Below are 25,156 nucleotides of genomic sequence, written 5' to 3' on the forward strand. Positions count from 1 at the left end.
AATCTAGATCATGTCTTCTCTATCCAACGGTTGAAATGGACATGTCAGCTATTCAGATGGCAAAATAGATTTTTTTTGACATTTGAAAAAATAACAACCCATTGTTACAATAATAATTAACCTACCGGACAGTTTTCATCCACTGCTGTGTAAGTCGTGCATGTGAGAGGGTGAGAATTTTAAGGCATTAAAATAAGGGTGGGGTTTTATGACTTTTGTAACTCTTTGTGAGAGGGGACACCTCCGTGCATGCTTAATCAGCCATATATGAAATCTTTGGCTTTAACCTTAATAAAAATTTCATGCGAAAGGGGTGTAGAGTGTAGAGTGTAGAGAGTAGAGTGTAGACTAGTGCAGAGACACTTTTCACCGCGTCAAAATATAACCCACGAGGCCACGAGGCCCACAACCTTAAACAGAAATTACCAGGTAAAATAAGTACTAGAAAACACAACTTTACTGGAAAACAAACGGAGCCTTAATAGATAAAAGGTAAGTTGGGGTTAAGTCGTTGAGAAAATGGAAAAGAAAGTCCGGGAAACTACCTCTTCTGAACTGGTTAACTGGCTTCTCAGTTTCGTTGGTTCACCCAGGTTGACGACGCTCTGCATCTTAACGGATCAGTCTGAAATTACATGCCGGCGTGTCTGAACTCCGTTCAGGGATGAAGTGCCAATCGGTGGCCTGTATCTGGTCAGGCGCCCCACCACTTCACAGAATTACCGCCGCGGCGGTGTTGAATCAACCTCCGACCCTTTATACCGGTGGATACGATGGTTCCATCATTTGGTGGAACATCTCCGGTGACCAATCTAACCAGGTAATTTTTTTTTTTCATTTTTTATCGGAGGCATGACATAGGTCTTTGCTTCAATCTTTCTCACCTTCCAACTGTTTGTTGGTTTTCCTACAGATTCAGAATTGGTCGCTGATTCAGTTTCCATTGTTTATTAGAACACATCTCGTTTAAATGCTTGGACAGAACTGTAGGAATTACTTATCTGCCTTCTACAGATTACATTTTCAATTAAATTTTTTTTTTCGATTTTCAAATTTGACAGGAAATTTGGCCTGTGGCAATGTTGTGTGGCCACACCGCACCTATATCAGATCTTGCCATTTGCTGGCCCGTCGGAGTTGGTGGTGGCGTGAGTGTAGAGGTAGAGAATTCAAGTAACCTAATAACAAACTCTGCCTCAGCTGGTTATGGTGCACTGATAAGTGCTTGTACTGATGGTGTTTTGTGCATCTGGAGCAGAAGCAGTGGGCACTGCAGACGAAGAAGGAAAATGCCCCCATGGGTGGGGAGTCCCTCTACTGTCCGGACATTGCCTTCATCCCCAAGATACGTTTGTATTGCGTGCTGCGTTGTTGATTCCGTCCATACATTGCACCATCACTCCGAGGATCGCATTGAAGAGGGTGAGCCTTCGTTTGATAGAGAATCCCTCCACAGAAAGGCCTCCTCCAAGTGTGTTGTTGTCATTGTCGATTCGTATTCCCTTAATATTATCCAGACTGTCTTCCATGGGAATTTATCTGTTGGACCATTGAAGTTCGTGGCCATTGTGCCTGCTTTCCAGGATATTGAGAAGGAATCTGTGATCATGGTTGATGCAATGGGGAAGGTGCAGTCGGTTATGATATCGTCAGAGTCCGATCCTGATGGGGAGGGTAGAACTGGCTTACAAAAAAGCTCATCTTCTCATTCTGGGATATCTGATTGGGTACATGATGAGTTTGTTGAGAGGGGCCAGGTAATATCAGTAGCAACCCATGGAAAGCTGCTAGTTCTCATATATAAGACCAAATGCATATTTAGGCTACTGGACGATGGGCATACCCTCGGTGAGATTTCTTTACTAGATACTCCCCTTTGTGACAATGGACCTTCCACTCAGTCATATCTCACAGGGGGCATGTTTCTTTATGGTGATCATAATGGAGAGTTGGAGGATGCTTGGGATCAACCTGAACTGTTTGTAGAGAACTTTGCTGTCTGGAGTAGTAGAGGTGCTGTGATAGTGTATACACTATCCGTTTCAAGCGACGCATTTAAGTTTGAGCATCTATGTGAGATCCCAGCTGTTTCTTGTCCACTTGATGCAATTATATCAGTGAGGTTTTGTCAGTTGAAGAATCATCTTATTCGCATCGAATCAATCTGCTATAATGAAGAGGAATCATTTTTGTGGAAACCCCAAGTTACATTCTGGTTATTCTCTGAGAGACGGGATGCCAATGAGAACTTTGACCAGAAATGCAAAATGCTAGGGATGGGTGGTTTTCTTGGTGACTGGATTGAACGGTCCTGTTGTCTCTCTGAGCCACACGATTTTGTCCATAATGCTCCAGTGGCTTCCAGCGAGGCAGAGGGTGAGGTAACTTCCTGGCGAGGTTGCGTTCCGAGTTCCTCCAATTTAAATGGTTCCCTTGAGGAGGAAGGCAAATATGCTTTTGGGCTAAAGAGCCGGATTGTGTCATCTTCAATGGTTCTTTCTGGAAAATTTGATGATCCGTATGGCATTGTATATGGCTTCTACAGTGGTGAAATTGAAGTCATACGATTTGAGATATCTCTTAGAGAACAGGATTCTGTTGTGGGAAGTTCCCATAAGGAGATGGCACCACATTTGTCTGAGCAATACTTTTTAGGGCATACCGGTGCAATACTATGCTTGGCTGCACAACATCTGGTCAGAACGCCAAATGAGGAGATGTTGACTTGGGTTCTAGTGTCAGGGAGCATGGACTGCACAATTCGTATTTGGGATCTTGATACAAGTAGTCTCATTACTGTGATGCACCATCACGTGGCTCCTGTTCGACAAATAATCCTGCCCCAACCCTGGACAGACCGTCCCTGGAAAAACTGTTTTCTTTCTGTTGGAGAGGATTCTTGTGTTGCTCTAGCATCACTTGAGACTTCACGGGTAGAAAGAATGTTTCCTGGCCACCCAAGCTATCCTTCAATGGTTGTATGGGATGGTACAAGAGGCTATATAGCATGCCTTTGCAGGAATCATTCTGGAGTTTCTGAGACACTTGATGTGTTGTACCTTTGGGATGTAAAGACAGGTGCTCGAGAGCGAGTCATTCGTGGTAATGCTTCTCATGCAATGTTTGACCATTTTTGTAGAGGAGCCAATGTGCATTCCACTAATTACAATATGTTGGTTGGAACTACTTCAGCATCCTCCTTGCTTCTTCCAATAATTGAAGATGGAAACTTGTTGCAATCTAATTTTAAGAATCTTGAGAAGGGGGTCACCTCATTGGATAGCATTCAAAGGAGAGTAATAGATGAGTCAAACTCTTCTGTGGATCATTCTACTAAAGGAAAGTCTGCAAAACAAATTGCACTCCCACTTGTTCAAAGCAATAAGCATCCCATCAAATGCTCTTCCCTGTTCCCCGGAATTGCCAGTCTGAGATTCGATCTTGCTTCTTTGATGTCTCCTTGTCAGAGAGACTTCCAGTCTGAACAGAGTAGTGGTAATAAGGAGAATACCAGACCTGTCACACCAACTCATCACCAAGAAATTTCAAATGATAATTCTGATGATGTACCTAAGACTGCAGGTGATCATATAGAAGAGTATGAGTGGATTAGAACACTTGAAGGATGTTTAATTTGCTTCAGCATATCTTTTTTGCACCTGTGGGGTGTAGATAAGGATCTAGATAGATTGTTGATTGCTGAGATGAATGTCAGCAGACCAGAGAAATTTGTTGTGGCTTCTGGGTTGCAAGGGGATAGAGGGTCTGTAACATTGGCATTCCCTGGTCTACCTGCTGCTCTAGAGGTATTTTTTTTTTATTGAGTTCTGGTTTTGCTAGGATCTATTTTCCCTGTCTCCTACCAAAAAGTCCTAAGACTTTAATATGAACTACCAGCTTTGGAAAACATCCTCAGAGTTCTGTGCAATGCGGTCACTGACAATGGTGTCTCTTGCTCAGCGGATTATTAGCTTTTCTAGCTCCAGTTCAGCTGTCAGCAGGTACTTGCATCATTCCTACCTTTAGGAAATCTTCTTGTTTGTCCATCAATCTCTTGAATCCTACTTGATGCTCATATTTGCTTCTGCTAATTATTTATTGCCTTTCTTACTTGTGGCATCCTGACTGGTCAAGTAGAGTTAGATTCATTTATTTGGAGTGTCTTTGGCCGGGTATTTGTACTAGTCAAGTCTAAATAATCCATTCTTGTTTTTGCATCTTCATAATATATTGTGTTCTTAGGATGTCTGTATTTGCTTTTCACGTATACCATATTTCATGTAAACTTTTTTTCTTGTTTTTAATACTTATTATGTGGTGGGAGTTTAAAATCTTTTGTATACATGTAAGTTATCTTATTGGATTTTGTGTTTGGTTGATCAATGCTTATGCAGTAGTATGCTTGCAATCTTGGAGAGAGACATTAATTCGATGTGGAACGAGATGGCTACGTGTAGTAAGTAGGTGACTAAAGAGGTAGAGGAATCGAAAGGAAAATGTCATTCCCCTAGGGAGATTAGGTGGTGGGATGATGAGGTCCAAGCCAGCCATTAAGACTAAAAAAACTAGTTTTAAGGCTTGGCAAAGGACTAAGGATGTAAGAGATCTAAAAAGCTATAAATCTGCCAGAAATGAAGCTAAGAAGATTATGGGGGAGTGCAAGGGCGAAGAAATATGAAGATCTCTATAAAAATCTGAGCACTAAGCCACTAAGGTAGGGGAAATAGCTATCTATAATATAGCTAGAATGAGTAAAAGGATGAGTAAAGATTTCAACCATATTAGATGTATTAAAAGTGAAGATGGTAGAGTCCTAGTAAGGAAAGAGGACATCGAGGAGAGATGGAAAGGTTATTTCTACAGCCTACTTAATGAAACTATTCTGAGTATAGTGGACTGGAAGAAGGAATTACACATCAAGACACCTGCCAGAGGTATATACGTAAAATTAGGGGTTTTTATGTAAAATAAGCACTAAGAAACATGAAAATAACCAAGGCTCTAGGCCTAGATGAGTCCCAATAGAAGTGTGGAAGAGCTAAGGAATTTGTGACTTCTTGTCTAACCAAGTTGTTTAATAAGATTATGCGCACTACGAAAATGCCAGATGAATGGAGAAGCATTGTGGTCCCGATTTAAAAAAATAAAGGCGATATTCAGAGTTGCATTGACTGTAAAGGCATAAAACTAATGAGTCATACTATGAAATTATGGGAGAGGGTTATTGTAAGACACCTGAGAAAAGAGACCACAATTTCGGAGAACCAATTTGGTTTTATGCCAGGAAGATCCACAACAGAAACTATCCACCTACTTAGGAGACTCATGGAAAAATTTAGAGAGAACAAGAAGGATGTCCATATGGTCTTTATTGACCTAGAAAAAACTTATGACAGAGTTCATAGAGATTTATCTGGCATGTGCTAGGGAAGAGATGTGTTTCAAGTAAATATGTGGACATAATTAAAGATATGTATGATGGTGTAGTGACTAGTGTTAGAACTGTGTGTGGGAGGGGGATCAAGGTAGTAAATTCCCAATTACAATTGAGTTACATCAAGGATCAACTTTAAGCCCTTATTTGTTTGCGTTTATCATAAATGAGTTAACTAGGGACATCCAAGATGAGGTTCCTTGATGCATTTTTTTTTGCTGATGATACTGTTTTGGTGGATGAGACAAAAGTAGGAATTAACGCCAAGTTGGAGTTATGGAGATCAACCTTGGAATCAAAAGGTTTTAAGATAAATAGAATGAAAATGGAGTATATGGTGTGTAACTTTAATAACTCCATGCTGGATAAAGAAGGGGTGAAAGTTGATGAGAGGGATTCCACAAAGTGAGTACTTTAGGTATCTAGGATCAATCACTAAGGAAGGTGATACAGATGTTTCATAGAGAATTAAAGTAGGATGGCTGAAGTGGAGAGGTGCATCTGGAAATTTTGTGATCGACGGATTCCTTTAAAGCTTAAAGGAAAATTTTATAGGACAGTCATATGACCGGTTATGATGTATGGTGCGGAATGTTGGGCAGTTAAGAAACGTCATATAGATAAGCTAAGTGTAACGGAGTCGCGGAGATGAGGATGCTGAGATGGATGTGTGGCAAAACTAGGAAGGACAAATTAAGGAATGATCATATTAGAGCTTATTTGGGAGTAACCTCGATTCAAGATAAGCTTCGAGAAAGTCGTCTGAGGTGGCATGACCAAGTTCAACGGAGGCCTTCGGATGCTACAGTTTTGAGGAGTAACTTGCTTCAGATTGAATGTACTAAAAGAGCTAGGGGCAGGCCTAAAATGACCCCAAGAGAAGTGGTGAGGAAAGACATGCATAGCTTAGATCTTGTTTCAAGTATGACCTTGAATAGAGCTGATTGGAGGGCAAGGATCCATTTAGCGGACTCCATTTAGTTGATAAAATGCTGTGTTGTTGTTATGTTCTTTTTATTTGCAAGGATCCATGTAGCTGATCCCATTTAGTTGGGATAAGGCTGAGTTGTTCTTCTTGTTGTATGTTTGCAATCTTACCAAATAGTTGTTCAGTTATTAGGATGTTGATTTTTTCATAGAAGACTGATAGATCCCAACGTCTACATAATGTTCACTACTGATTTCTTTGGTGAAGCAGAGGGCAAACTTTAATGAATTTGATAGTATAAATGATATAGGTGGCATCTTGTTCCTAAGAGATGAAAACATGAAAGGTTAAGAAAAACAATCATATTATCCTTATAACAGAAAAACAATCTTATTATGCTTATAACACGACACATTGATGGACTTAACAATTGATGTTTCCTATATAGTTTTATAATTATCAATGGTTCATGAAATTTTGATTTTAGTGTTTTTTTAAAAAAAATAAAAATTATAAGTTGTTAAAGGAGAGTAGTCCAAAATAAATAAATAAATCAGGGAATGCTATACTAAAAATCCCGTTAAAAAGAAAGGATGCCAGTAAGACCGTCAAGTCTCTGGACTCCCTACTGTTAGATATGCAGTAGAGATCCATCACCTTCATGGCCATCGTGTATGTATCTTAGTGTAGTTATCAGAAGTTCTGTTGGTTCTTTCCAACACTATGTAGTGTCTATAGGAAGAGTCCAACTAGTTCTCAATCTTTTTGAGGCTTTTGTCTGGATTCACAGCCTGATGGAGGATGCCCAGGATTGTCTCACTGGACCTGTTTCTTGTTATTGGGGTCCCCTTGGTAGGACTCTTTGAATACTTTCTTTCCAATCCCTGAATACGTGGCTTTTGCATGGCATAATAAGGAGGATGACTTCTTACTGTCCTTTTGTTCCAAGGCAAATATTTATTTTATATAAATTTTCTGCATTTCCAGCAATTAAAATTACCGGTTGTTGGTTGCAGAGTTGTAGCCTGTGTGTGTAGATTTCTGCGTGATTTCTCCATCCATTTCTGCCATCCCTGTTTCTGTTTGTCTAATGTTCCTATCTGATCCGTTTTGCAGTGCTTTGGCCGCATTCTATACTCGTAGTTTTGCAGAGAAAGTTCCAGATATAAATCCACCTTTGCTCCAGGTATAATAGAATGATAAAGTTTGGTACCTTGTGCATTAAAGAATATGATGCGTTGGATAATTTCAATTGATGGTAGGATATATTGACTGGATTTTTTCTATCATCTTTGAAACCAATTAAGTACTGATGCATGACCATCAACTGGCCTAGCCTGGCCTGCACGTTTGAGCTAATCACACTATCCTTCAGAAGGTTGGTCCGTGAAGTGACATAGTTCTTGTCCAAAAATTGGGAAAAACCAAGTGACCCTGGCAGGTTTAAGTAACCAGACCAGGTTCTGCCAAAGCTAAAAGAACTTTTTTTTGTTATTGTTTTGACACTCCATGTCTAGAAATGTATTCTGTCTGTGATATCTATCTGTTTCTTATTCCTATGGTTCTTACATTCTGTTGCTATTCCCTAGAATCACTTTTAATGTATTTTCCCCCTTTAATTCAGTTTCACATCCTGTTGAGTTTTTTGTATTTATTGGTTACTATTTCTTGATTAACTTTCTCTCTCTCATTCCAGTTGGTTTTACATGGATGAAGTTAGAAAACAGAATATAGTTTAAATTTGTTAGCACTTAGCAAGATATTTCCATCAATAACCGGTGTTGGATTTATTTCTGAATGTGATATACAATCTGTTTTACAGCTGTTGGTGAGTTTCTGGCAAGATGAAAGTGAGCATGTGCGCATGGCTGCACGCTCTTTGTTCCACTGTGCTGCTGCACGGGCTATTCCAGTTCCATTAAGTTGTCCAAAAGCAACTCAGCATGCAATAATTCCAAGTTCTACAAATGGTGAGGATGAACATGAAAATTTAGTTAGAGATGTAACTACTACAAGCAGCCTGTTGGATTCAGACTGGGTCAGGGAAACAAGGGGCTGTTCACAATTGGAGTCCAGTATACTTGATTGGCTGGAATCATTTGAAATGCAAGACTGGGTTTCTTGTGTTGGGGGAGCTAGCCAAGATGCAATGGCGTCTCATATTATCGTTGCTGCAGCATTGGCCATTTGGTATCCAAGCCTTGTGAAGTCAAATCTTGCCAATTTGGTTATTCAGCCTTTAATGAAGTTGGTTATGGCTGTAAATGAGAAGTACAGTTCAACTGCTGCAGAGCTCCTCGCAGAAGGAATGGAGGGTACGTGGAAGGCATGTATTGGCCATGAAATATCCCATTTGATTGGCGATATAGTTTTCCAAATAGAGTTTTTAAGTGGTGCATCTGGTAACTCAGCAATGCATAATCCAGCAGTAGCTGTTACTATTCGGGAGACTTTGGTTGATATTCTTCTTCCAAGCTTAGCAATGGCTGACTTGCCAGGGTTTTTAAATGTAATAGAAAGCCAAATATGGGCTACTGCTTCTGACTCACCTATTCATTTAGTATCTCTCATGACTCTTATCAGGGTTGTCCGTGGTTCTCCAAAACCCTTGGCTCAGTACCTTGACAAGGTTTGTAAATCCTTGCTTGAAAAATTCCACTCTAATTGCATCTTTCTTGTAAAGCTTTCAGTGCATTCATAAGCATGAAACTCTCATATTGGACACCAGACATGGTTCATAGGAAAGGGCACTCAGTATCCATCAATCAATAATTCGTGCTTAGGTGATATTGCAGGCCAAGTGCTAACCCATCTGCTGCTTCAACAACTGGATTTATTATGTGCCTTTGTGTTTTCCTTAGCTAACCCATTTTTATAGTTCTGTTTTTGCAATTGTAACTCTCTAATGACCATTACATGACTGGAGATGGTTACATTTTCTATGGAACTCTCCTTCCAGCATCCATCCCTGGTGTTAGACAGAGGAAACTGCTTGCAGAATGGCACTTTACTATTGTGGACAAAAACACCAAGTGATTTTTCAGAATTTTCTGAGGAGCAGTGGGTGCATAGACTGAAAATGTTGGGTGGAAAATTAGTCCCACTCAGTAATTTCGTTAGATCTTGCATTCACATGGATGTTGATCACTGATGCTCATATCTTGCTATGGTTTGCTTTTGGCTGTTTGCATTTTGATTTATTTGTGTGTTGCAAATAATACTCTCGGTTAGTGGAGTTAAGATGAGTACAACGATGCCACAGACATTTTCATTTAAGTTCTACAAACTTTGAACTGAAGAATGGATGGGGAAGTAATTGAATTGTCCTTAGTGGCTACAGCTAAACAAAGTACTGTAGGGGAGAATTTTGTTTTCACAGTCCCATCCTGATAAGCTTATCAGAGCAGTTCACTATTTTGAGCCACATGGAAAATTGGTTTTGACCAACCGACCATTGAATTAGTTGTGCACCTTATGGAATAGCCACTTATCAAATTTCAGACTCGAATTCAATCAAATACCCTCCCATGTATGCACATGGATCCTTGTACTTTTTCAGCTGTCTGTGGATGGCAATGTACCCTCCTGTAGTCACTAAATTTTCAAAACTTTATTATGCCAATTGGCAAAGTCCATTTGGGCCGTTCTTGAATGCTGTCTTCATTTCCCTCCCTTTTCTTTTGGACTTGAAACCATGCTTCTGTATTTTAGAGGAATGCTAAATTGATTTATGGGGCTAGGGATATTATGCCAACCTTCCTCGATGGATAAATGTCAAAATGAGGTTAGTTTGATACTCTCAAGTGTTATTTTTTCAATTATTAGCAGAAAATTTCTAAAATGTTTTCACTTTGACATGTATCTGAGAGTACGGTGCTGTAAGTTCAGTTGTTGGATTTCCTTTCTTGCACAAAAAATACTTGGATGCCTTTACCCCCCCTTTTTTCTGTTGTTGTTGTGTATGACCTGCACTAATAGGCGGTAGAGGCCTAGTTGGTGGCCCACTAGGCCGGTGCCTGGGTCCCAGTTATGCACTTAGAGGCTCATTTTGGGTTAACTTCCCAGAGAATAAATTTCCCCCCTCTATTTGTTTAATCTGTTCTAATATATATGTATTATAGCATGTGTTGCACACTATTATTTTCCATTTGTCGTGAGAAAAGCAACAGGATTAAGTTAGATGTTCTTTTACAAGCTTTTATTTTCTCAGCAAACACCTGGTGTGTCTTGACACATGAATGACACATATCGCTACTATTGACTAGGTGTCAAGACCACACTGCTCTCTACATATATATATTTTTTTAATGAACAGCACAGAAATATTGTGTCATCCTCTAGGATAGTTCCATTTTGTTTGTGTTGAAATATAAAATTGAGTGTCAAGTGGCTTAGGTTTGGTTGAATTTCCCTACCTGCACAAAAAGGATTAGGATGCCTCATTTTTGTGTGTGGCCTGTGTGACCAGGCGTTACTCGTTTTTTTTATTTTGGGAGGGGGGGGGATTTGGTGATGTTGAATCACCTAAATGGGCGTATTTTATTGGAAATAAGCATTGGGTTGGTTATGAATGTGTTCGGCCTTTAATCCCATGTGTTTTCATTGTAAGTGGCTGATAATATTGGTAGAGGCTAGGCATGTGGGATCAGTTAAGTGTCTTTATTTCTTTATTTAATTATTATTAAGTATTTTAGTTAGGCTGGGTTAAGATTCTATTAGTCCAGTCCTGTTTTGAGTTAGTTTCCTGCATTATTTTCGCTTTCTAGTCAATTTGTTTACCTTATTAATTAAGGATTGGGTTAGACGTTTCATTTTTAGTGTTTGAGTCTGTTTTTGAGTCTTTTATATAGGTTTGTAAGGGGACCAACATTGTACACAAATTTGGTGAATAAAGTTTGGCTTTTGTCTTTGGGTTTGGGGTGATTCAGACTGCTTCTTCCTTTTGGAATCATAGTATGATTGGTGTGAACCCAATCAACACCTTGCAGTGGGAAGCCCGGGTGCCATTTTTCTTACTATTTTCTTCATTAAGGTACTGTTCTACTATTTATTTCCCTGCAATTCTGTCTATTGTTGCTTCCTGCGATATCCAGTTCTACCTCACTACGAATGCTGGTTTTGAAGGGAGTTACAACTCTGAGTTAATGATGCAGTTAAGTCATCTAAAGGGCTTATTTTATTCGTAATAAGCCTTGGTTTGGTTATGTAGGTGTTGGGCCTTTGATTCCATGGCTTTTCTTTGTAATGGGCCACTTTAATGGGCCTAAATTATGGGTAGAAAGTAGGAAAATGGGATTTACTTCATTAGTTTAGTTAGAGTCCTGTTTTGAGTCCGTTTCTTTCATTATTGTACTTTCCTAGTAAGTTTTTGTTACCTTATTAGTTAAGGATTGGGTTAGGCGTTTTCCTTTTTAGTGTTTGAGTCTGTTTTTGAGTATTCTAGATAAGTTTGTAAGGGACTACAGCCTTGTACATGAATTTGATTAATAAGATTGAGAAAAAAATATAGCTTTGTGCTTTGCTCTGTGAGAGAGTATGGTGAGAGACCAAAATACGGTGAGAGGCCGTGGATGAGAGATCCGAGTCTGAGAGAGACTACCCTATCTTCTTTTTCTCTTCTTCGATTTCTTGTTTCTTGATTTTATTTTATTCTTTTGAAATTTCCTGCAAATCTGAAAACTGATCGAAGTATTTACTGTTGCTGGACCTGAAGTTTGCGATCCTATTGTGGGCTGATTATCACTTGTGACTGGTCTACATAATTAATTTCTGACTTCAGAATTCTTCTCCCGATACTGCTCTCTTTCATAATCTGTTTTCAGATCCTCATTTCGTTGGCTAATTGTTATAGTCCTACTTCAAGTAGGAATGTAGGATTGGTTTTATGGGTTTAAATGCTGAAATTGATACCACTAATAGACTGATCTATTCTATCTGATTTTAATATCATGCATCAAGTTTTAAATGGGTTTCATGATTCTGTAGTCTGGTAATTAATCTGAGTTCTAGTTTGACAGATTTGCCCCTTTACTAGTGTCACTAGGAATCCTTCATATTTTCTGATCTAGCCATTGGTTTTATTGAAACTTTCAGCAAGGTTTATACCCCTCTAAAGGAGAAATCAACCTGACTTGTTTTGATCTTATTATTTGATTTCATTCTATCTATCTTCTTCCTAATCGAGAATTTTACGTCTCTGTTTTCAATTCTGTATTAGTACTGGTTTAACCCTTAAATCAGGACTACATTAGTGGGCAACAGTGAACTAGTTGGTGGCCCTCTAGGTGAGCGCCTGGTTCCCATTTGTGTGCTTATGTTCTCATTTTGGCTAGCCAACTTTCCGAGGGGGTGGGTGGTGGGGTGTAGGCAACAGTGACCTAGTTGGTGCCCCAATTCCCTTTTATGTACCATAGTGCCCCTTTCCCTTTTATGTATTGTAGGCTTGTAGCACATGTTGCGTACCTGCAAAAGAAGAGAGTTAAGTTTGGTGCTCTTCTACGAACTTTTATTTGCTCAGCAAACACATATCTACTTGTATAACATGATATCACTGTTAAGTACCTAGGTGATGCCTAGGCTTCACCTAGGCAGCTGCCTAAGCTACAGAGCCCCTTATTGACTAGGTGTTTTGATAAAACTGGTCCTGCACCTTTTTTATTTTTTATTTGTGAACAACATGGAGCTGTTCTCTCGTTTGTTAGGATTGTTCCATTTTCTCTGTGGTGATGAGGATTTGTAATGCTTCTTGACATTCCATTCTTGGTGGTCAAGGTTGAAATTATTTAACTGCAAGATGTTAATGATGCAGTGTTCATCTCATAGCATCTGAATACATCTGGGAAAGACATGTCTTGGGTTGAGTGTATTGACTTCTAGGTACCGTCAGAGTCAATCCTTTTCCTAGATTAATAGTCATTATTTTCTGTTAAGATTTCTTATTTCTGTCTTAAATGCAAGTATGGTTGTTTATCATGCTCCGCTTCCTCATGAAAATTTGTAAACTCAATCCGTACAGGTGACAGTGCTACAAATTGTACATAGTCGATGAAAACATTTGACTGTTTTCCTTGTGTGGGTGTGAATTACTACCTATGCCTATTCTTCCAAATGATTCTTCTGCTTAATCATTCCTCTTACTCTGTTTTGGTGGAAATGCCATTATTCATAAACTTGATTTATTTTGACTGGAGGACTTCGAGCCTTTGCATGTAAATGTCACCAAATTAAAACTATTTTGATCTGTATGTCTTATCTTTTTTGTCTTGATCTAATTTGCTCCTTAATTGTATTAGATTCTATTGAGAGGGACTCATATAGGATTTATTAGTGTGTGGTTCTGTGTTAAGGGCTCTAACATTTGGACAGATTTGCAGGTGGTAAACTTTATTTTACAAACTATGGACCCTGGGAACTCGGTAATGCGCAAAACTTGTTTCCCGAGCTCAATGGCAACATTGAAGGAAGTAGTACGTGTATTCCCAATGGTAGCTTTGAACGAGGCATTGTCACGATTGGCTGTTGGGGATGCAATTGGAGATATTAACAGTGTCACTATTCGGGTATATGACATGCAAAGGTATTGAAAGAGGATATATAAAAAGAATAAATAGAAATTCAGGCAGAGGTGATGCTTCCAATTGAAGATATATCCCATTCATGGAAAATCATCTCGAAAAATGGATTCTTACCTGCCTGCCCTAAATAAGTGCATGTGGTTGTTTCTGGTTGCCAATTAATGGAGCACCTGTTGCATAATTGTCAAAGCGCTAGGTGCCCATCCAAAAAAGGCGCCTGGACGCCTAGGCAGCGGCGCCTTGACAACTTTGACCTGCTGAATTGGATCCAAATCCAAAATTGCATTGACAAAAGAATCTGGCTGTCTATTTGAGACTTAAAATCTGAAGGATAGAGATGCAACAATTTTTGCAGTTGTAGGAGAAAGAGACATTCCATAAACATAGTTAGGCTCATCAAATCAATCCAATTTTGAGAAATCAGAGGGGCTTTGTTGATTGGATGATTTAATATGATGAATCATGGAACCTTTTCTTTGGTGGAGAGCATAGTTATCAAGGCGTCACCAAGGCATCCAGGCTCCTTGGTCGCCTTGGACGCCTTTGGCGCCATGGTGGGCGTCTTGTCGCCATGGCTCTGTCACCTTGATTTTTTACCCTCTAAAACGCCATGGATGCCTTCCCGCCTTGATAACTATGGTGGAGAGCTGAGAAGCAATCATCTTTGGGCATTAACCCATACCTTTTTTTTCGTCCACAAACTTTTGTATTGTTGTTCGCACTGGTGCTTATTGTGTGAAGTGGTGAATTGAGAAGTTGTAACCTTCTTTTGTTTGCCCCTTGTCTTATTCCTAAAAATTCTTCTTGTCCAAGGGTAAAAAAGGATTTTCAAAATAATTTGAAACTGATCATAAAGAGCTGTCATTGCCTTGCATGTTTTTTGAGTAAACTTGTGAACTGATAGGATTTTTACCCTCATTGAATGAAGAAATGTGTTATACTAGAAAGGCAAAAAAGTAAGGTTACGATTTTTTTTTCACCAACTTTGGTTACAATCAGATTTTCCCATAATAAAACAATGTCTCTTTTGACCTAGTAATATATAATGTTGTTCAGATTTGAAAAAACTTCGAGGGCAGATGAGGATATTAAATAATTTATAAACTAAAAGCACAACTATTTATGATAAACTGATAGAAAGTGGCATTTTTAGACTGGAAAAGGCATATAAGTTTATGTCAATTTTCCTTTTTAAGTTGCATGAATTAGTTTGTCAAGAGGAAAAATGAATTTAATTTTTGCAGGAACATGTTTTCCATTACCGATCAAACTAACATGGAAAAAATGTATGAAGAAACTACCACAAATGTTCCCCTATAAGTTGTACACATTTGAGAAGAATTTGATGGCCTCCAGGACTTTCCCCATCCCCACCTCCCCCAACCAAAAATTCCTGCTTTCTCAGGGTAAAACTAATGAGTATTTTACATCTTGCCTTATATTCATTATTGGAATTGGAATTGGAATTGGAGTTGTTGTTGTTATTATTATTATTATTGTGACAATATCAGAGTAAGAGAAACTGCAGACAAGAGAAGAAAAAGAGATTGAGAAGAAGAGAAAGGAGGCTGCTAGAGAGTCTGACAACCGATAGCAGTCTCCCCCTCTCCAATCTTATTTATAGAAAAACGGAGTACAAAGACAGCTTTCCTATTCAGACTAGGAAAGAGCAAAAGAAAAAGAAAACTAACCTATTAAATAAAACCAAACTCCTAGTACAACTAGGAAATCAGAATAAAAGAGAAAATCATAATCCAAGATAGATGGACTCCCCCTATTGTGGTTTACATGATGGTTTATCATTCCTCCTCAAGCTGGAGCATACAAATCACCCTTGTCCAGCTTGGGACAACCCTTCCGGAACGCTGGACTGAACAAAGACTTAGTGAACAAGTCGCCAAGCTGATCAGCATAGTAGACAAATGGAGTAACTAATAGTTTCTTTATGGCTGCATCCTACACAAAGTGACAGTCAACTTCAATGTGTTTGGTTCGTTCATGGAACACTGGATTGCTAGCAATATAGATAGCAACTTGATTATCACAGAACATCTTTATAGGAGAGGTAACAAGAAATCCCAACTCTTGGATTAATGACTTCAACTACATTAGTTCAGCAGCAGTATGAGCCATAGCTCTATACTCAACTTCGACACTGGACCTACCCACAGTTGTTTGCTTTTTGGTACGCCAAGTAACTAGGTTACCTCCAACAATGTTACAATATCTGGTAGTAGATCTTCTATCACTGACAGAACCAGCCCAGTCAGAATTAGAGAGCCCTCCCAGATCAACTCTCTGACTAGATTTAGAAATAAGCCGCTTTCTTGGAGCTCCTTTCAGATATTTTAGGATTTGACAAGCTGCCTCCCAATGAGATTTATTGGGTGATTGCATAAACTGACTGATGACACCAGTGGCAAAGGATATGTCTAGCCTAGTAACAGTCAGATAAATAAGCTTACCTTCCAATCTCCTGTATGATGCTTATCCACGAGATCTTCGCCATCATCACTCCCAAGCTTCTGGTGAGGGTCCATAGGAGTGTCAACAAGTTTGGAAGCAAGCATACCTATTTCAAATAAAAGATCTAATACATACTTCTTCTGGGATAGACTGATCCCTTTCTTACTGCATAGGACCTCAATTCCTAGGAAGTACCTGAGAGGACCTAAGTCCATCTGAAATGCTGATGTAGATATGATTTTACTACTGCAATCATTGATACATCATTCCCAGAGATAATTATATCATCCACATAAACAACCAACACCACAACCTTGGAATCCTTACGTCACACAAATACAAAATGGTTAGATAACATTGGGAAAAGCCACAACGAGTAACAATAATGCTGAATTTGTCAAACCAAGTTCTAGGGGATTGCTTCAACTCATGGATAGCTTTATGTAACTTGCACACTCTGGTAGAATTATCGGCTTGAGCAACATACCTAGGAGGTGCTTCATGTAAACTTACTCCTGTAGGTCACTTGTCACCATAGAGGAACGCATTATTAATATCCATCTGATAGAGGGGCCGTCCAAATGACTGCCAGAAATATAAGTACACGAATAGAATTCAGACGGGAAACAGGAGAAAATGTCTCAAAATAATCAACCTTGTATGTCTGAGTGTACCCTTTTGCAACAAACCTGGCCTTCAGATGTTCAACAATACCATCAGGATTGTACTTGATGGTTTACACCCAACGTCACAAGATCCTTACCAGGAGGTAAATCCACTAGAGTCCATATTCCCCTAGACAATAAGGCCTCCATTTCCATGTCTGTAGCTACCTTCCAACCAGGATGAGATAAAGGCTCACGGTCATTGTGACGAACAAAATTAGTGGACAGGGGGAAAAGCAAAATTATGGAACTGAGAAGGAAGATGAGAAATAGACACATAATTCTCAATAGGATAAACAATCAAAGACTTGTGAGCACAAACATGTGTACCTCTGTAAAGAGCAACAAGAAGATCAGTAGTGACCACAGAACTAGGAGTAGAGTGCATGGCAGGTGGAGCAAGAACCACAAAACCAGGATCTGATTGCATGGTAGGTGGAGCAAGGGCCGAACTAGCAGGGGGCACAGTCTTCTTGCGCCACTGATACACTTGTAATGGTTTTACTAGGAGAGACATCCAAAGGAATAAGCGTAGGAATAGGAGGACTGGCCGAACCTGCAAGAGAAGGTAGAGTAGAAGAAGGAGAAGAATAATAGGATGTGTTCTCGAAAAATGTGACATTAGCACAAATATTTTGTTTATGAGAAATAGGATCGTAGCATATCTAGCTCTTCTGAGTTATAGAATAACTAAGAAAAATACATTTTAACAACACAGGGAGACAATTTATCAACATGAGGGGTGTTGAAGTTTTACCATTAGGATCTAGGGGTAGTTTAGTCTTTACCTTCTCTTTTATATTAGTTCTTGAAGCTTATGTAAAGTCAAGTAGTTGTAAGGGCAGTATGGTCCAATGCTTTATTTTGGAAGTTATTATTAATAGAGAGGGATAGACCTGTGGTAGAACATTCTGTTCTAGCCACAGGCTCTCTCCCACCTTTGAGCTTGTGTGTTTCTCCTTTTCCTCCCTTTCTCTTCTTCTTTCTCTGTTTCTTCTAATCTGGTTGTAAGAATCTGATATTCTAACAAGGGGATAAGATTTGAACAAAATAAACACAGCCAAACACCTGTGGAGGAAGAGAAAAAGGAGAACCAGTAGGATAAAGCACAAAAATGGGGATTGGTTATCTAAAATAGACAAGGGCATCCTATTTATTAGAAAACAAGCAACAAGAACAAAATCACACCAAAATTGTTTGGGAACCTGCATGTGGATAATAAGAGATAAAAAAACTTCTACTAAGTGAAGATTCTTGATTTCTTGTAGAGGAACAACTAGTCTGATGAATCATACAATTGTCTAAACAAATTGAGAAATCTCAGTTTGAACATATCAAGAGCATTATCAGATCTGAAAATTTTGATAGAGACATCAAACTGAGTTTTTATTTCATGGTAAAAATCTTAAACAATAATAAATTCAGACCAAACTTTCAATAAATAAACCCAAGTTGATCGGGAGTAATCATCCAAAAGTAACAAAATAATAAAAACAAAATCTGTTTCGGACACAACATGGTCCCTAAATGTTTGAATGATCTAAATGAAATAAAGATGGACTCCTAGGCACACTCTTAGAGGGAAAAGACGATCTGTGATGTTTTCCTAGTTCACAAACTTCACACTCAAGCGTCAAGACAGGTAATGGATTTGCAATTGGGAACCATGACCTGTAGCTTGGATAAGGATAGATGGCCCATACGATGATGCGATTGAAGGGGAGATGAACCACCAGTAATTGTAGCAGTCACAGTAGAAGGTCTGTGCCATCCATATAGTATAGGCCAGCCTGGTACACCCTGCAACCAATCGTCCTCCTTGTCTGAAGGTCCTAAAAAACACAATAGGAAAGATAATAAGTAACAGAACAGTGGAGTTATCAGTCATAGAAGTGTTGACCAATTCATTGGCCAATTCAGGTCAGCTATATTTAGCCCAACAAGTAACAACAATATGATTTACCACAATAGGAATAATGTCGAGAAGTTTTGTCAAAAGGTTGTGCACTTGTGCCACAACCACCAGTCCCATGGCTACGACCTCTCCTTTGGCCACGACCTCGTTTAGAGAAGGATGAACCACGTCCTCTGCCAGAAGTAAAGGCTGAACCTTTCTGTAGAGATGGTGAAGGTTCAATTTTGGAAGCAATAGATGTGTGTTGAAGACGAGAATGTTTCATTTAGTGAAGGCACTTTCTCACAAGCCAAAAGCTGGCTTTTGACAAATTGATAGTTAGGATGCAGACCGGCAAGAAATTTGGCAACATGAAATTCAGCACGCTGGAGCTTTAACTGCTCCAGATTGGTAGTAAGTGGTTGGTGCACCTGAAGTTCTTCAATAAGGACCTTGTAACTACTGAAATACTCATTCAAGGACTTGTCACCTTGTTTACAATTGAATAATTTCTCATATAGCTCATAAGTACGAGAAATATTTTTCTCTTGAGAGACTTTCCTCCAAATCATTCCAGACACCCTTTGTAGTAGTATGAAACATAACATTGGTAGCAACAGTAGGATCAATACTATTCCACAACCATATCTTGAATGTGGAATTGTCACGCATCCAATCTTCATATGTTGTGAGAGAAGTAGGATCTTTAGAGTCAACAAAAGGTGGTTTATCAGTAAGATATTTCATCTTCCCCTTAGCATGGATGTAAACAAAAACTGCCTGAGACCACAACATGTAATTAGAAACACCATTCAGCTTGATGTTGGTGATCTGTATGTGGACATTGTCCGACATTGTCCACAGGAGCTTTAGCTTTAGTCATCATACAAACTGGTAGTATAGGAATCAAAGGTAGCAATCAACCGAGTAGTCCGTAGTCGGTGGAATAGTATAAACCTGATTTTATGGAAGAAATCAGAGATGTAATGTCTTCTTCAACAACAATATGATCACCAAGTAGTAGCAGCAGTATATAATGCCAAAATTAAGGCCGGCAAGCAAGATACAGATTAGTGAACTGTAAACTCAGATTTAGAGAAAAATCAGTACCTTGTGTAAATAAACAGAAAAGAGAATGAACAAGAAAGGGGGAAGAAGGAAAGACGAGAAAGAAGAGAAGAGAGCCAAAGAGCAGCCCTCATGTTGAGAAGAGAGGGATGCGATATTCCTTTCATAGAAAGGGATTAAAGTACAGGGGCAAAAAGGAAAAACACAATAAAGAAAAAGAGAGGAGATCCTCTCGGTATTAGCACCAGAAATCTGACGCTAATCCCGAGAGGGATATTCTCGCTCTTAACACTCCCCCTCTAGCAGGAGCATATATATATCGATCATGCTTAGCTTGTTACAAATATAGTCAACCCTTCCACTTCCTAATGACTAAGTAAAAAGATTTGCAAGTTGCTCACCTGTCTTGAAATGCTTTGTAGAGATTACTCCCTGCTGAAGCTTTTCTCGAACAAAGTGACAGTCCACCTCAATGTGCTTGGTCCCTTCATGGAACACTGGGTTTGAGGGAGTATGTATTGCTGTCTGGTTATCACACCACAGTTGCATTGGCGAAGAATCCTCAAACCCAAGCTCAATCAACAACATTTTCAGCCAAACCAGTTCAGATGTTGCATGTGCCATGGCTCGATCCTTGGACTCTGCACTTGATCTAGCCACTACACTTTGTTTCTTGCTCTTCCAGGAGATAAAGTTACCTCCTGCAAACACACAATAACCTGTAGTTGACCTCCTATCAATAGGTAACCCAGCCCAATCTGCATCTGAGAAACCTTCAACTCTCCCATGTCCATGATCAACATATACTAATCCACGTCTTGGAGCCTTCTTGAGATATCTCAAAATTTGGATAATAACATCCCAATGAGGAGTCCGAGGAGATGACAAGAACTGGCTTACAACACTCACCGGAAAAGCAATATCGGGTCTAGTGAAAGTCAAATAATTGAGCTTTCCAACAAGTCTTCTATACTTCTCTGGATCTTCAAGAACATCTCCCTCTTCAGAGGGATATTCTTCCTCTTAACACCTTGCAATCAGTAGGTCAGAAGGACCTAGAAATTGGATCAAAGGAGGTATTCAGATGGGGAAACAGATTCCCAAAATCTTAGTCTGTTCAGTTGGCCAGATCAGAAGTAATTTAAGAAACAGGGGTTCTGATTTCTAACCAAAAAACAGACGCTAGCGCTATGGAGAAAGTTGATAGCACAGAATCAGACCACAGATTAGTACCAAAAATTGGATCGAGTGTAGCTTCTGGTAGGTGTATTCAGACCTCAAAATATGGCTTCCATCAGTAGTCTGATAAAAAAGTAATTTCAGATCTCATAAACTCCAGAATTATTCCATCAGTTGGCTGATAAAAAATGTTAATTTCAGATCTCATAAACTCCAGAATTGTCAACCGTGGGCTTCATAAATTTGAATATTGATCTCTAAAAATGATAGTCTTCATAACCAGCAGTGAATAGATAGAAGAGTGCCCTAGTTTAATTCATATTTGTCAATAACTAGGAACTTGAAGCAGATAGGCAGCTAATGGTAGCTGCAACCAAGGATCAAGAGTTGTTTGAGAGAGAACTATCAAACCAGGATTTGATAGAGAAGATTTACTGGTTGTAATGCTCTGATACCATGTGACAATATCAGAATAAGAAAACCAGCAAACAAAAGAAGAAGAAGAGAAGGGAGGCTGCTAGAGAGTCTAACAACCGATGGCAGTCTCCCCCTTTCCAATCTTATTTATAGACAAAACAGAGTACAAAGGCAGCTTTCCTATTCAGACTAGGAAAGAGCAAAAGAAAAAGAAAACTAAACTAATAAATAAAACCAAACTCCTAGTACAACTAGGTAAGCAGAATTAAAAGAGAAAAACATAGTCCACGAAAGAGGACTCCCTCTATCGTGGTTTACATGATAATAACCCACAGTTTAACGATTATTATTATTATAATTGTTTTTGTTATTATTGTTATTGCTATTTTTATTGGGGGTGGGTAGAGGGTGTTAAAGAACTTTTCTGGTTCATATTTAGTCAGTTCTAAGTATAGACAAGATGGTATAGACAAGATGGTTGCTCATTAATAACATTGTTTGTTTGGCATCACATATACAGATGTCTCTTAAGTCAAGTGCTAAATTCATCCATAGAAATCTATTTCAACTCTGCAGGTTCATGTTGTTCTGTCACTTCTGGGAATTTCAATGAAACACTTTTTAATACTATAATATGTCACTTGTTTCTCAATGTAGTGTTTCAAAAACAAAGGTTTTGGATGCAAGCGGTCCTCCTGGGCTCCCAAGTTTACTTCAAGGAGCTTCAGAGTATACATTAACCACGGCAATTTCAGCTTTAAGTTTCTCACCTGATGGAGAGGTATGCAGTATCAGTCTGTAAACTACTTGTCTCTAAGTATTGACTTCTTTCACTTGAATTAAAAGGGATTACTTATGGTTATCCATGTTGGTATTCCAAATAAAGTGACACTGCCTTACATTTCTATCTTGTATTGGTCAACTAGTTTAAGCCTAAGGAGCTTTTGGTTTGTAATCATTTAGAAATTATCTTCCCATTATATTTCCTCAGTTGTTCTGACAGATTACTTGTAACTACAGGGTCTAGTGGCTTTTTCTGAACATGGGTTGCTGATCAGGTGGTGGTCACTGGGATCTGCATGGTGGGAGAAACTCAGTCGGAGCTTAGCTCCTGTCCAGTGTACCAAACTGATTTTCGTACCTCCATGGGAAGGGTTCTCACCCAACTCTTCTAGGTCAAGCATCATGGCAAGCATAATGGGGCATGATAAACAGGTCAATTCACTGGTTGGTTTTCCTCTCTTGACTGCTATTATTTGCTTGGATCTGCTAGACAAGATTTGTTTTTTTTTGTCTCATTAACTTAATGGTCTGAAATCTGGTTTGGATCCTGAAAAACAAAATTAAATTAATCTGCTTACTGTGTTAAACATTTCCCAGCTTTCTAATTTTATTCACGGATCTATAATATATGTAAGCATATTATTATTTTTTCATTAAAAACCCCTAGGGTGGAAGAGCCTTTGAAGCATGTGTATTCCTTTTGACCAGGCATCTAGAATGGGTAGGGGTGCACATTGACCTTACATTTGCAGGAAATGAACCCAATTTTGAACCAAGAGGGTCATTTGATTTCACATGTTTTCATTTTTTCAATTATTTATTCATGCTGTCTCTGCTCTGCCATTTGACCCAACTGTCAAACCTTCAACCTCGGACCTAGCTCTAAACCAGGCTGAGTGATCTGGTTTGTTTCCTATGTAACTGTCTTTCAAACACCATCTTCATCGAGTTATCTTTATCCATGTGATCTCTTTCTGCCATCAAGGTTCTAAGACTCGGGTCTCGGTGGCATCTCGGCCAAGCCAGAAACCGAGTCGAGCTGAGATCTCACCGAGATCTCGATGAGTTGCTGCATTTTTTTATTTTTTGACTCGGACCCCCAACTCGGTGGATTTTACACATATTTTGGGTCTGAAACTTGGTATCCAGCCTATTTCAAGCCATTTAAACACAATGGTATGCCCTGATTTGCCAAAAAACAAGTCCAAATATGAGTTCTGATTTATAATCCTACAAATAGGTGATGATTCTTGTACTGTTGGAGTTGAATCTTCACTTTAGCACTTGAATCTCACTTCAAACAATGCAATCCACCCAAGATTTGAAAGAAAGAGGAAGAAATTTGAGGGAGATAGTTGTTTTGAGTGCTTTCCCCTTTGTTTAGAGAGCTATGGACAGAACTATTGACATTTCCGAGTTCTGTCCATTGCCCTCTTTTAATAAAAATAGGCACATGGGTCAAATGGGCAATTAAAATGGGTAAAAAACCATGTTCTAACCCGATACCAAGATATCGGCGAGATATTGAACTTTTAAAACTAAAAAAAAAACTGGAAAAAATGTGTACAGAGACAATACCGAGATCTCGCAGAGAAAGTGTAATTTTAGAATGCGTATGGCATCTCGTCTCGGGATCTCACGAAACCGAGAAACTCGACAAGATCTCGAACCATGTCTGCCATAGTGCCATGTCTACATTTTATATCATTTCCTGCAGTCTATTTTTACTATAACCCTGTTTATTTCAGGAGAAAGCGAGGGGCTCAAATGCTATGGACAGTCTGAAGCTTTTGATACATAACCTTGATCTCTCTTACCGGCTAGAATGGGTTGGTGAAAGGAAAGTTCAACTTATGTGGCATGGCAAGGAGTTGGGTTGTTTCCAACTATAAGCATGTCATACTGAGAGTGGATTTGACCAATGTGTTGGTAGTTTCAACTAGAAATTTTTGGTGGAATGTGCACTTTGCAAGCTCGAGTTGCAGTCCTTTTCAAAGTGGAATGACATGAGAAAGCTGAGATCACTGTCAAGAAGCAAGTAACTTGGGTGTCTTGCATGAGCCACAACTTGTTATTGCAGTGAATTACGTTACTTTGAGTGGCTTTTTTGTTCTCGTCCATGAAGCCTAGTGTCAGGATTTTGAAACAACTCCTGAAGGATTAGGATTGTCCAATTGCAATGCCACATTGAGGTATAACAACAATTGAATTCCTCTACCCAAATGAGAGTACTTGTGATCTGTTCCTACTTCCTAGTCTATCTTGCAACAGCCATTCCAGGTTGTGATTCTTCTCTATGGGCTTCTTCCGCTATATGAGAACAGGGAAAAGGGGGAAGATGGAGAAAGTGAAGTCCCGGGCTATTGAGTAAATTTGGGTTTTGTTAGCATTAGCTGGTGAGTGGTCGGAATATTGATTTTCCTTTTCTTTCTCCCCCTCCCAACCAAATTAAATCCGTGTGGATTCTTTATGGAAATAATAGACATGGCATAACTTTAACAGACAAGGATACCTTACAGTATATATTTCTTAAGACTTTTTGGAACATGTCTGCATCCTTGCTTGAGGAAGGAGATTGGTTTTGGACTGTTTAATCAACTGGGAAAAACTTCCCCACGATGCCAGAGTGCAACTTCCCTCTAAAATTAGTTTTTTCGTTCTCGAACTCTGAATATGTGAATTCCATGTGAATGATACCTTTTTCAGGACAACAATTGGTGTGGCGTGCAGATTTCTCCCTACACTTGC

The 25,156-nt window shown here is 39.1% G+C and overlaps 1 protein-coding gene across 3 annotated transcripts; it reads left to right on the plus strand.

Moving 5' to 3' along the window:
• The first annotated feature begins 536 nt into the window (after window positions 1-536).
• LOC122665016 lies at window positions 537-24,792 on the plus strand. Of its 3 annotated transcripts, XM_043861079.1 has the most exons (10): window positions 803-820; window positions 1,062-1,160; window positions 1,259-3,806; window positions 3,898-4,001; window positions 7,479-7,548; window positions 8,185-8,991; window positions 13,736-13,938; window positions 22,283-22,406; window positions 22,646-22,852; window positions 24,157-24,792. In XM_043861079.1, the coding sequence occupies exons 3-10, from the start codon at window positions 1,290-1,292 to the stop codon at window positions 24,298-24,300; spliced, it is 4,176 nt and encodes a 1,391-aa protein (XP_043717014.1). In that variant the 5' UTR covers window positions 803-820; window positions 1,062-1,160; window positions 1,259-1,289; the 3' UTR covers window positions 24,301-24,792. The 3 variants fall into 3 exon arrangements, with proteins under 3 accessions (XP_043717007.1, XP_043717022.1, XP_043717014.1); XM_043861072.1 differs by having other exon boundaries at window positions 537-820; window positions 1,062-3,806; XM_043861087.1 differs by lacking the exons at window positions 22,283-22,406; window positions 22,646-22,852; window positions 24,157-24,792 and having other exon boundaries at window positions 537-820; window positions 1,062-3,806; window positions 13,728-13,942.
• Window positions 24,793-25,156: the final 364 nt, after the last annotated feature.

This window comes from Telopea speciosissima, chromosome 1 (assembly GCF_018873765.1).
Source record: "Telopea speciosissima isolate NSW1024214 ecotype Mountain lineage chromosome 1, Tspe_v1, whole genome shotgun sequence".
Classification (NCBI taxonomy): Eukaryota; Viridiplantae; Streptophyta; class Magnoliopsida; order Proteales; family Proteaceae; genus Telopea; species Telopea speciosissima.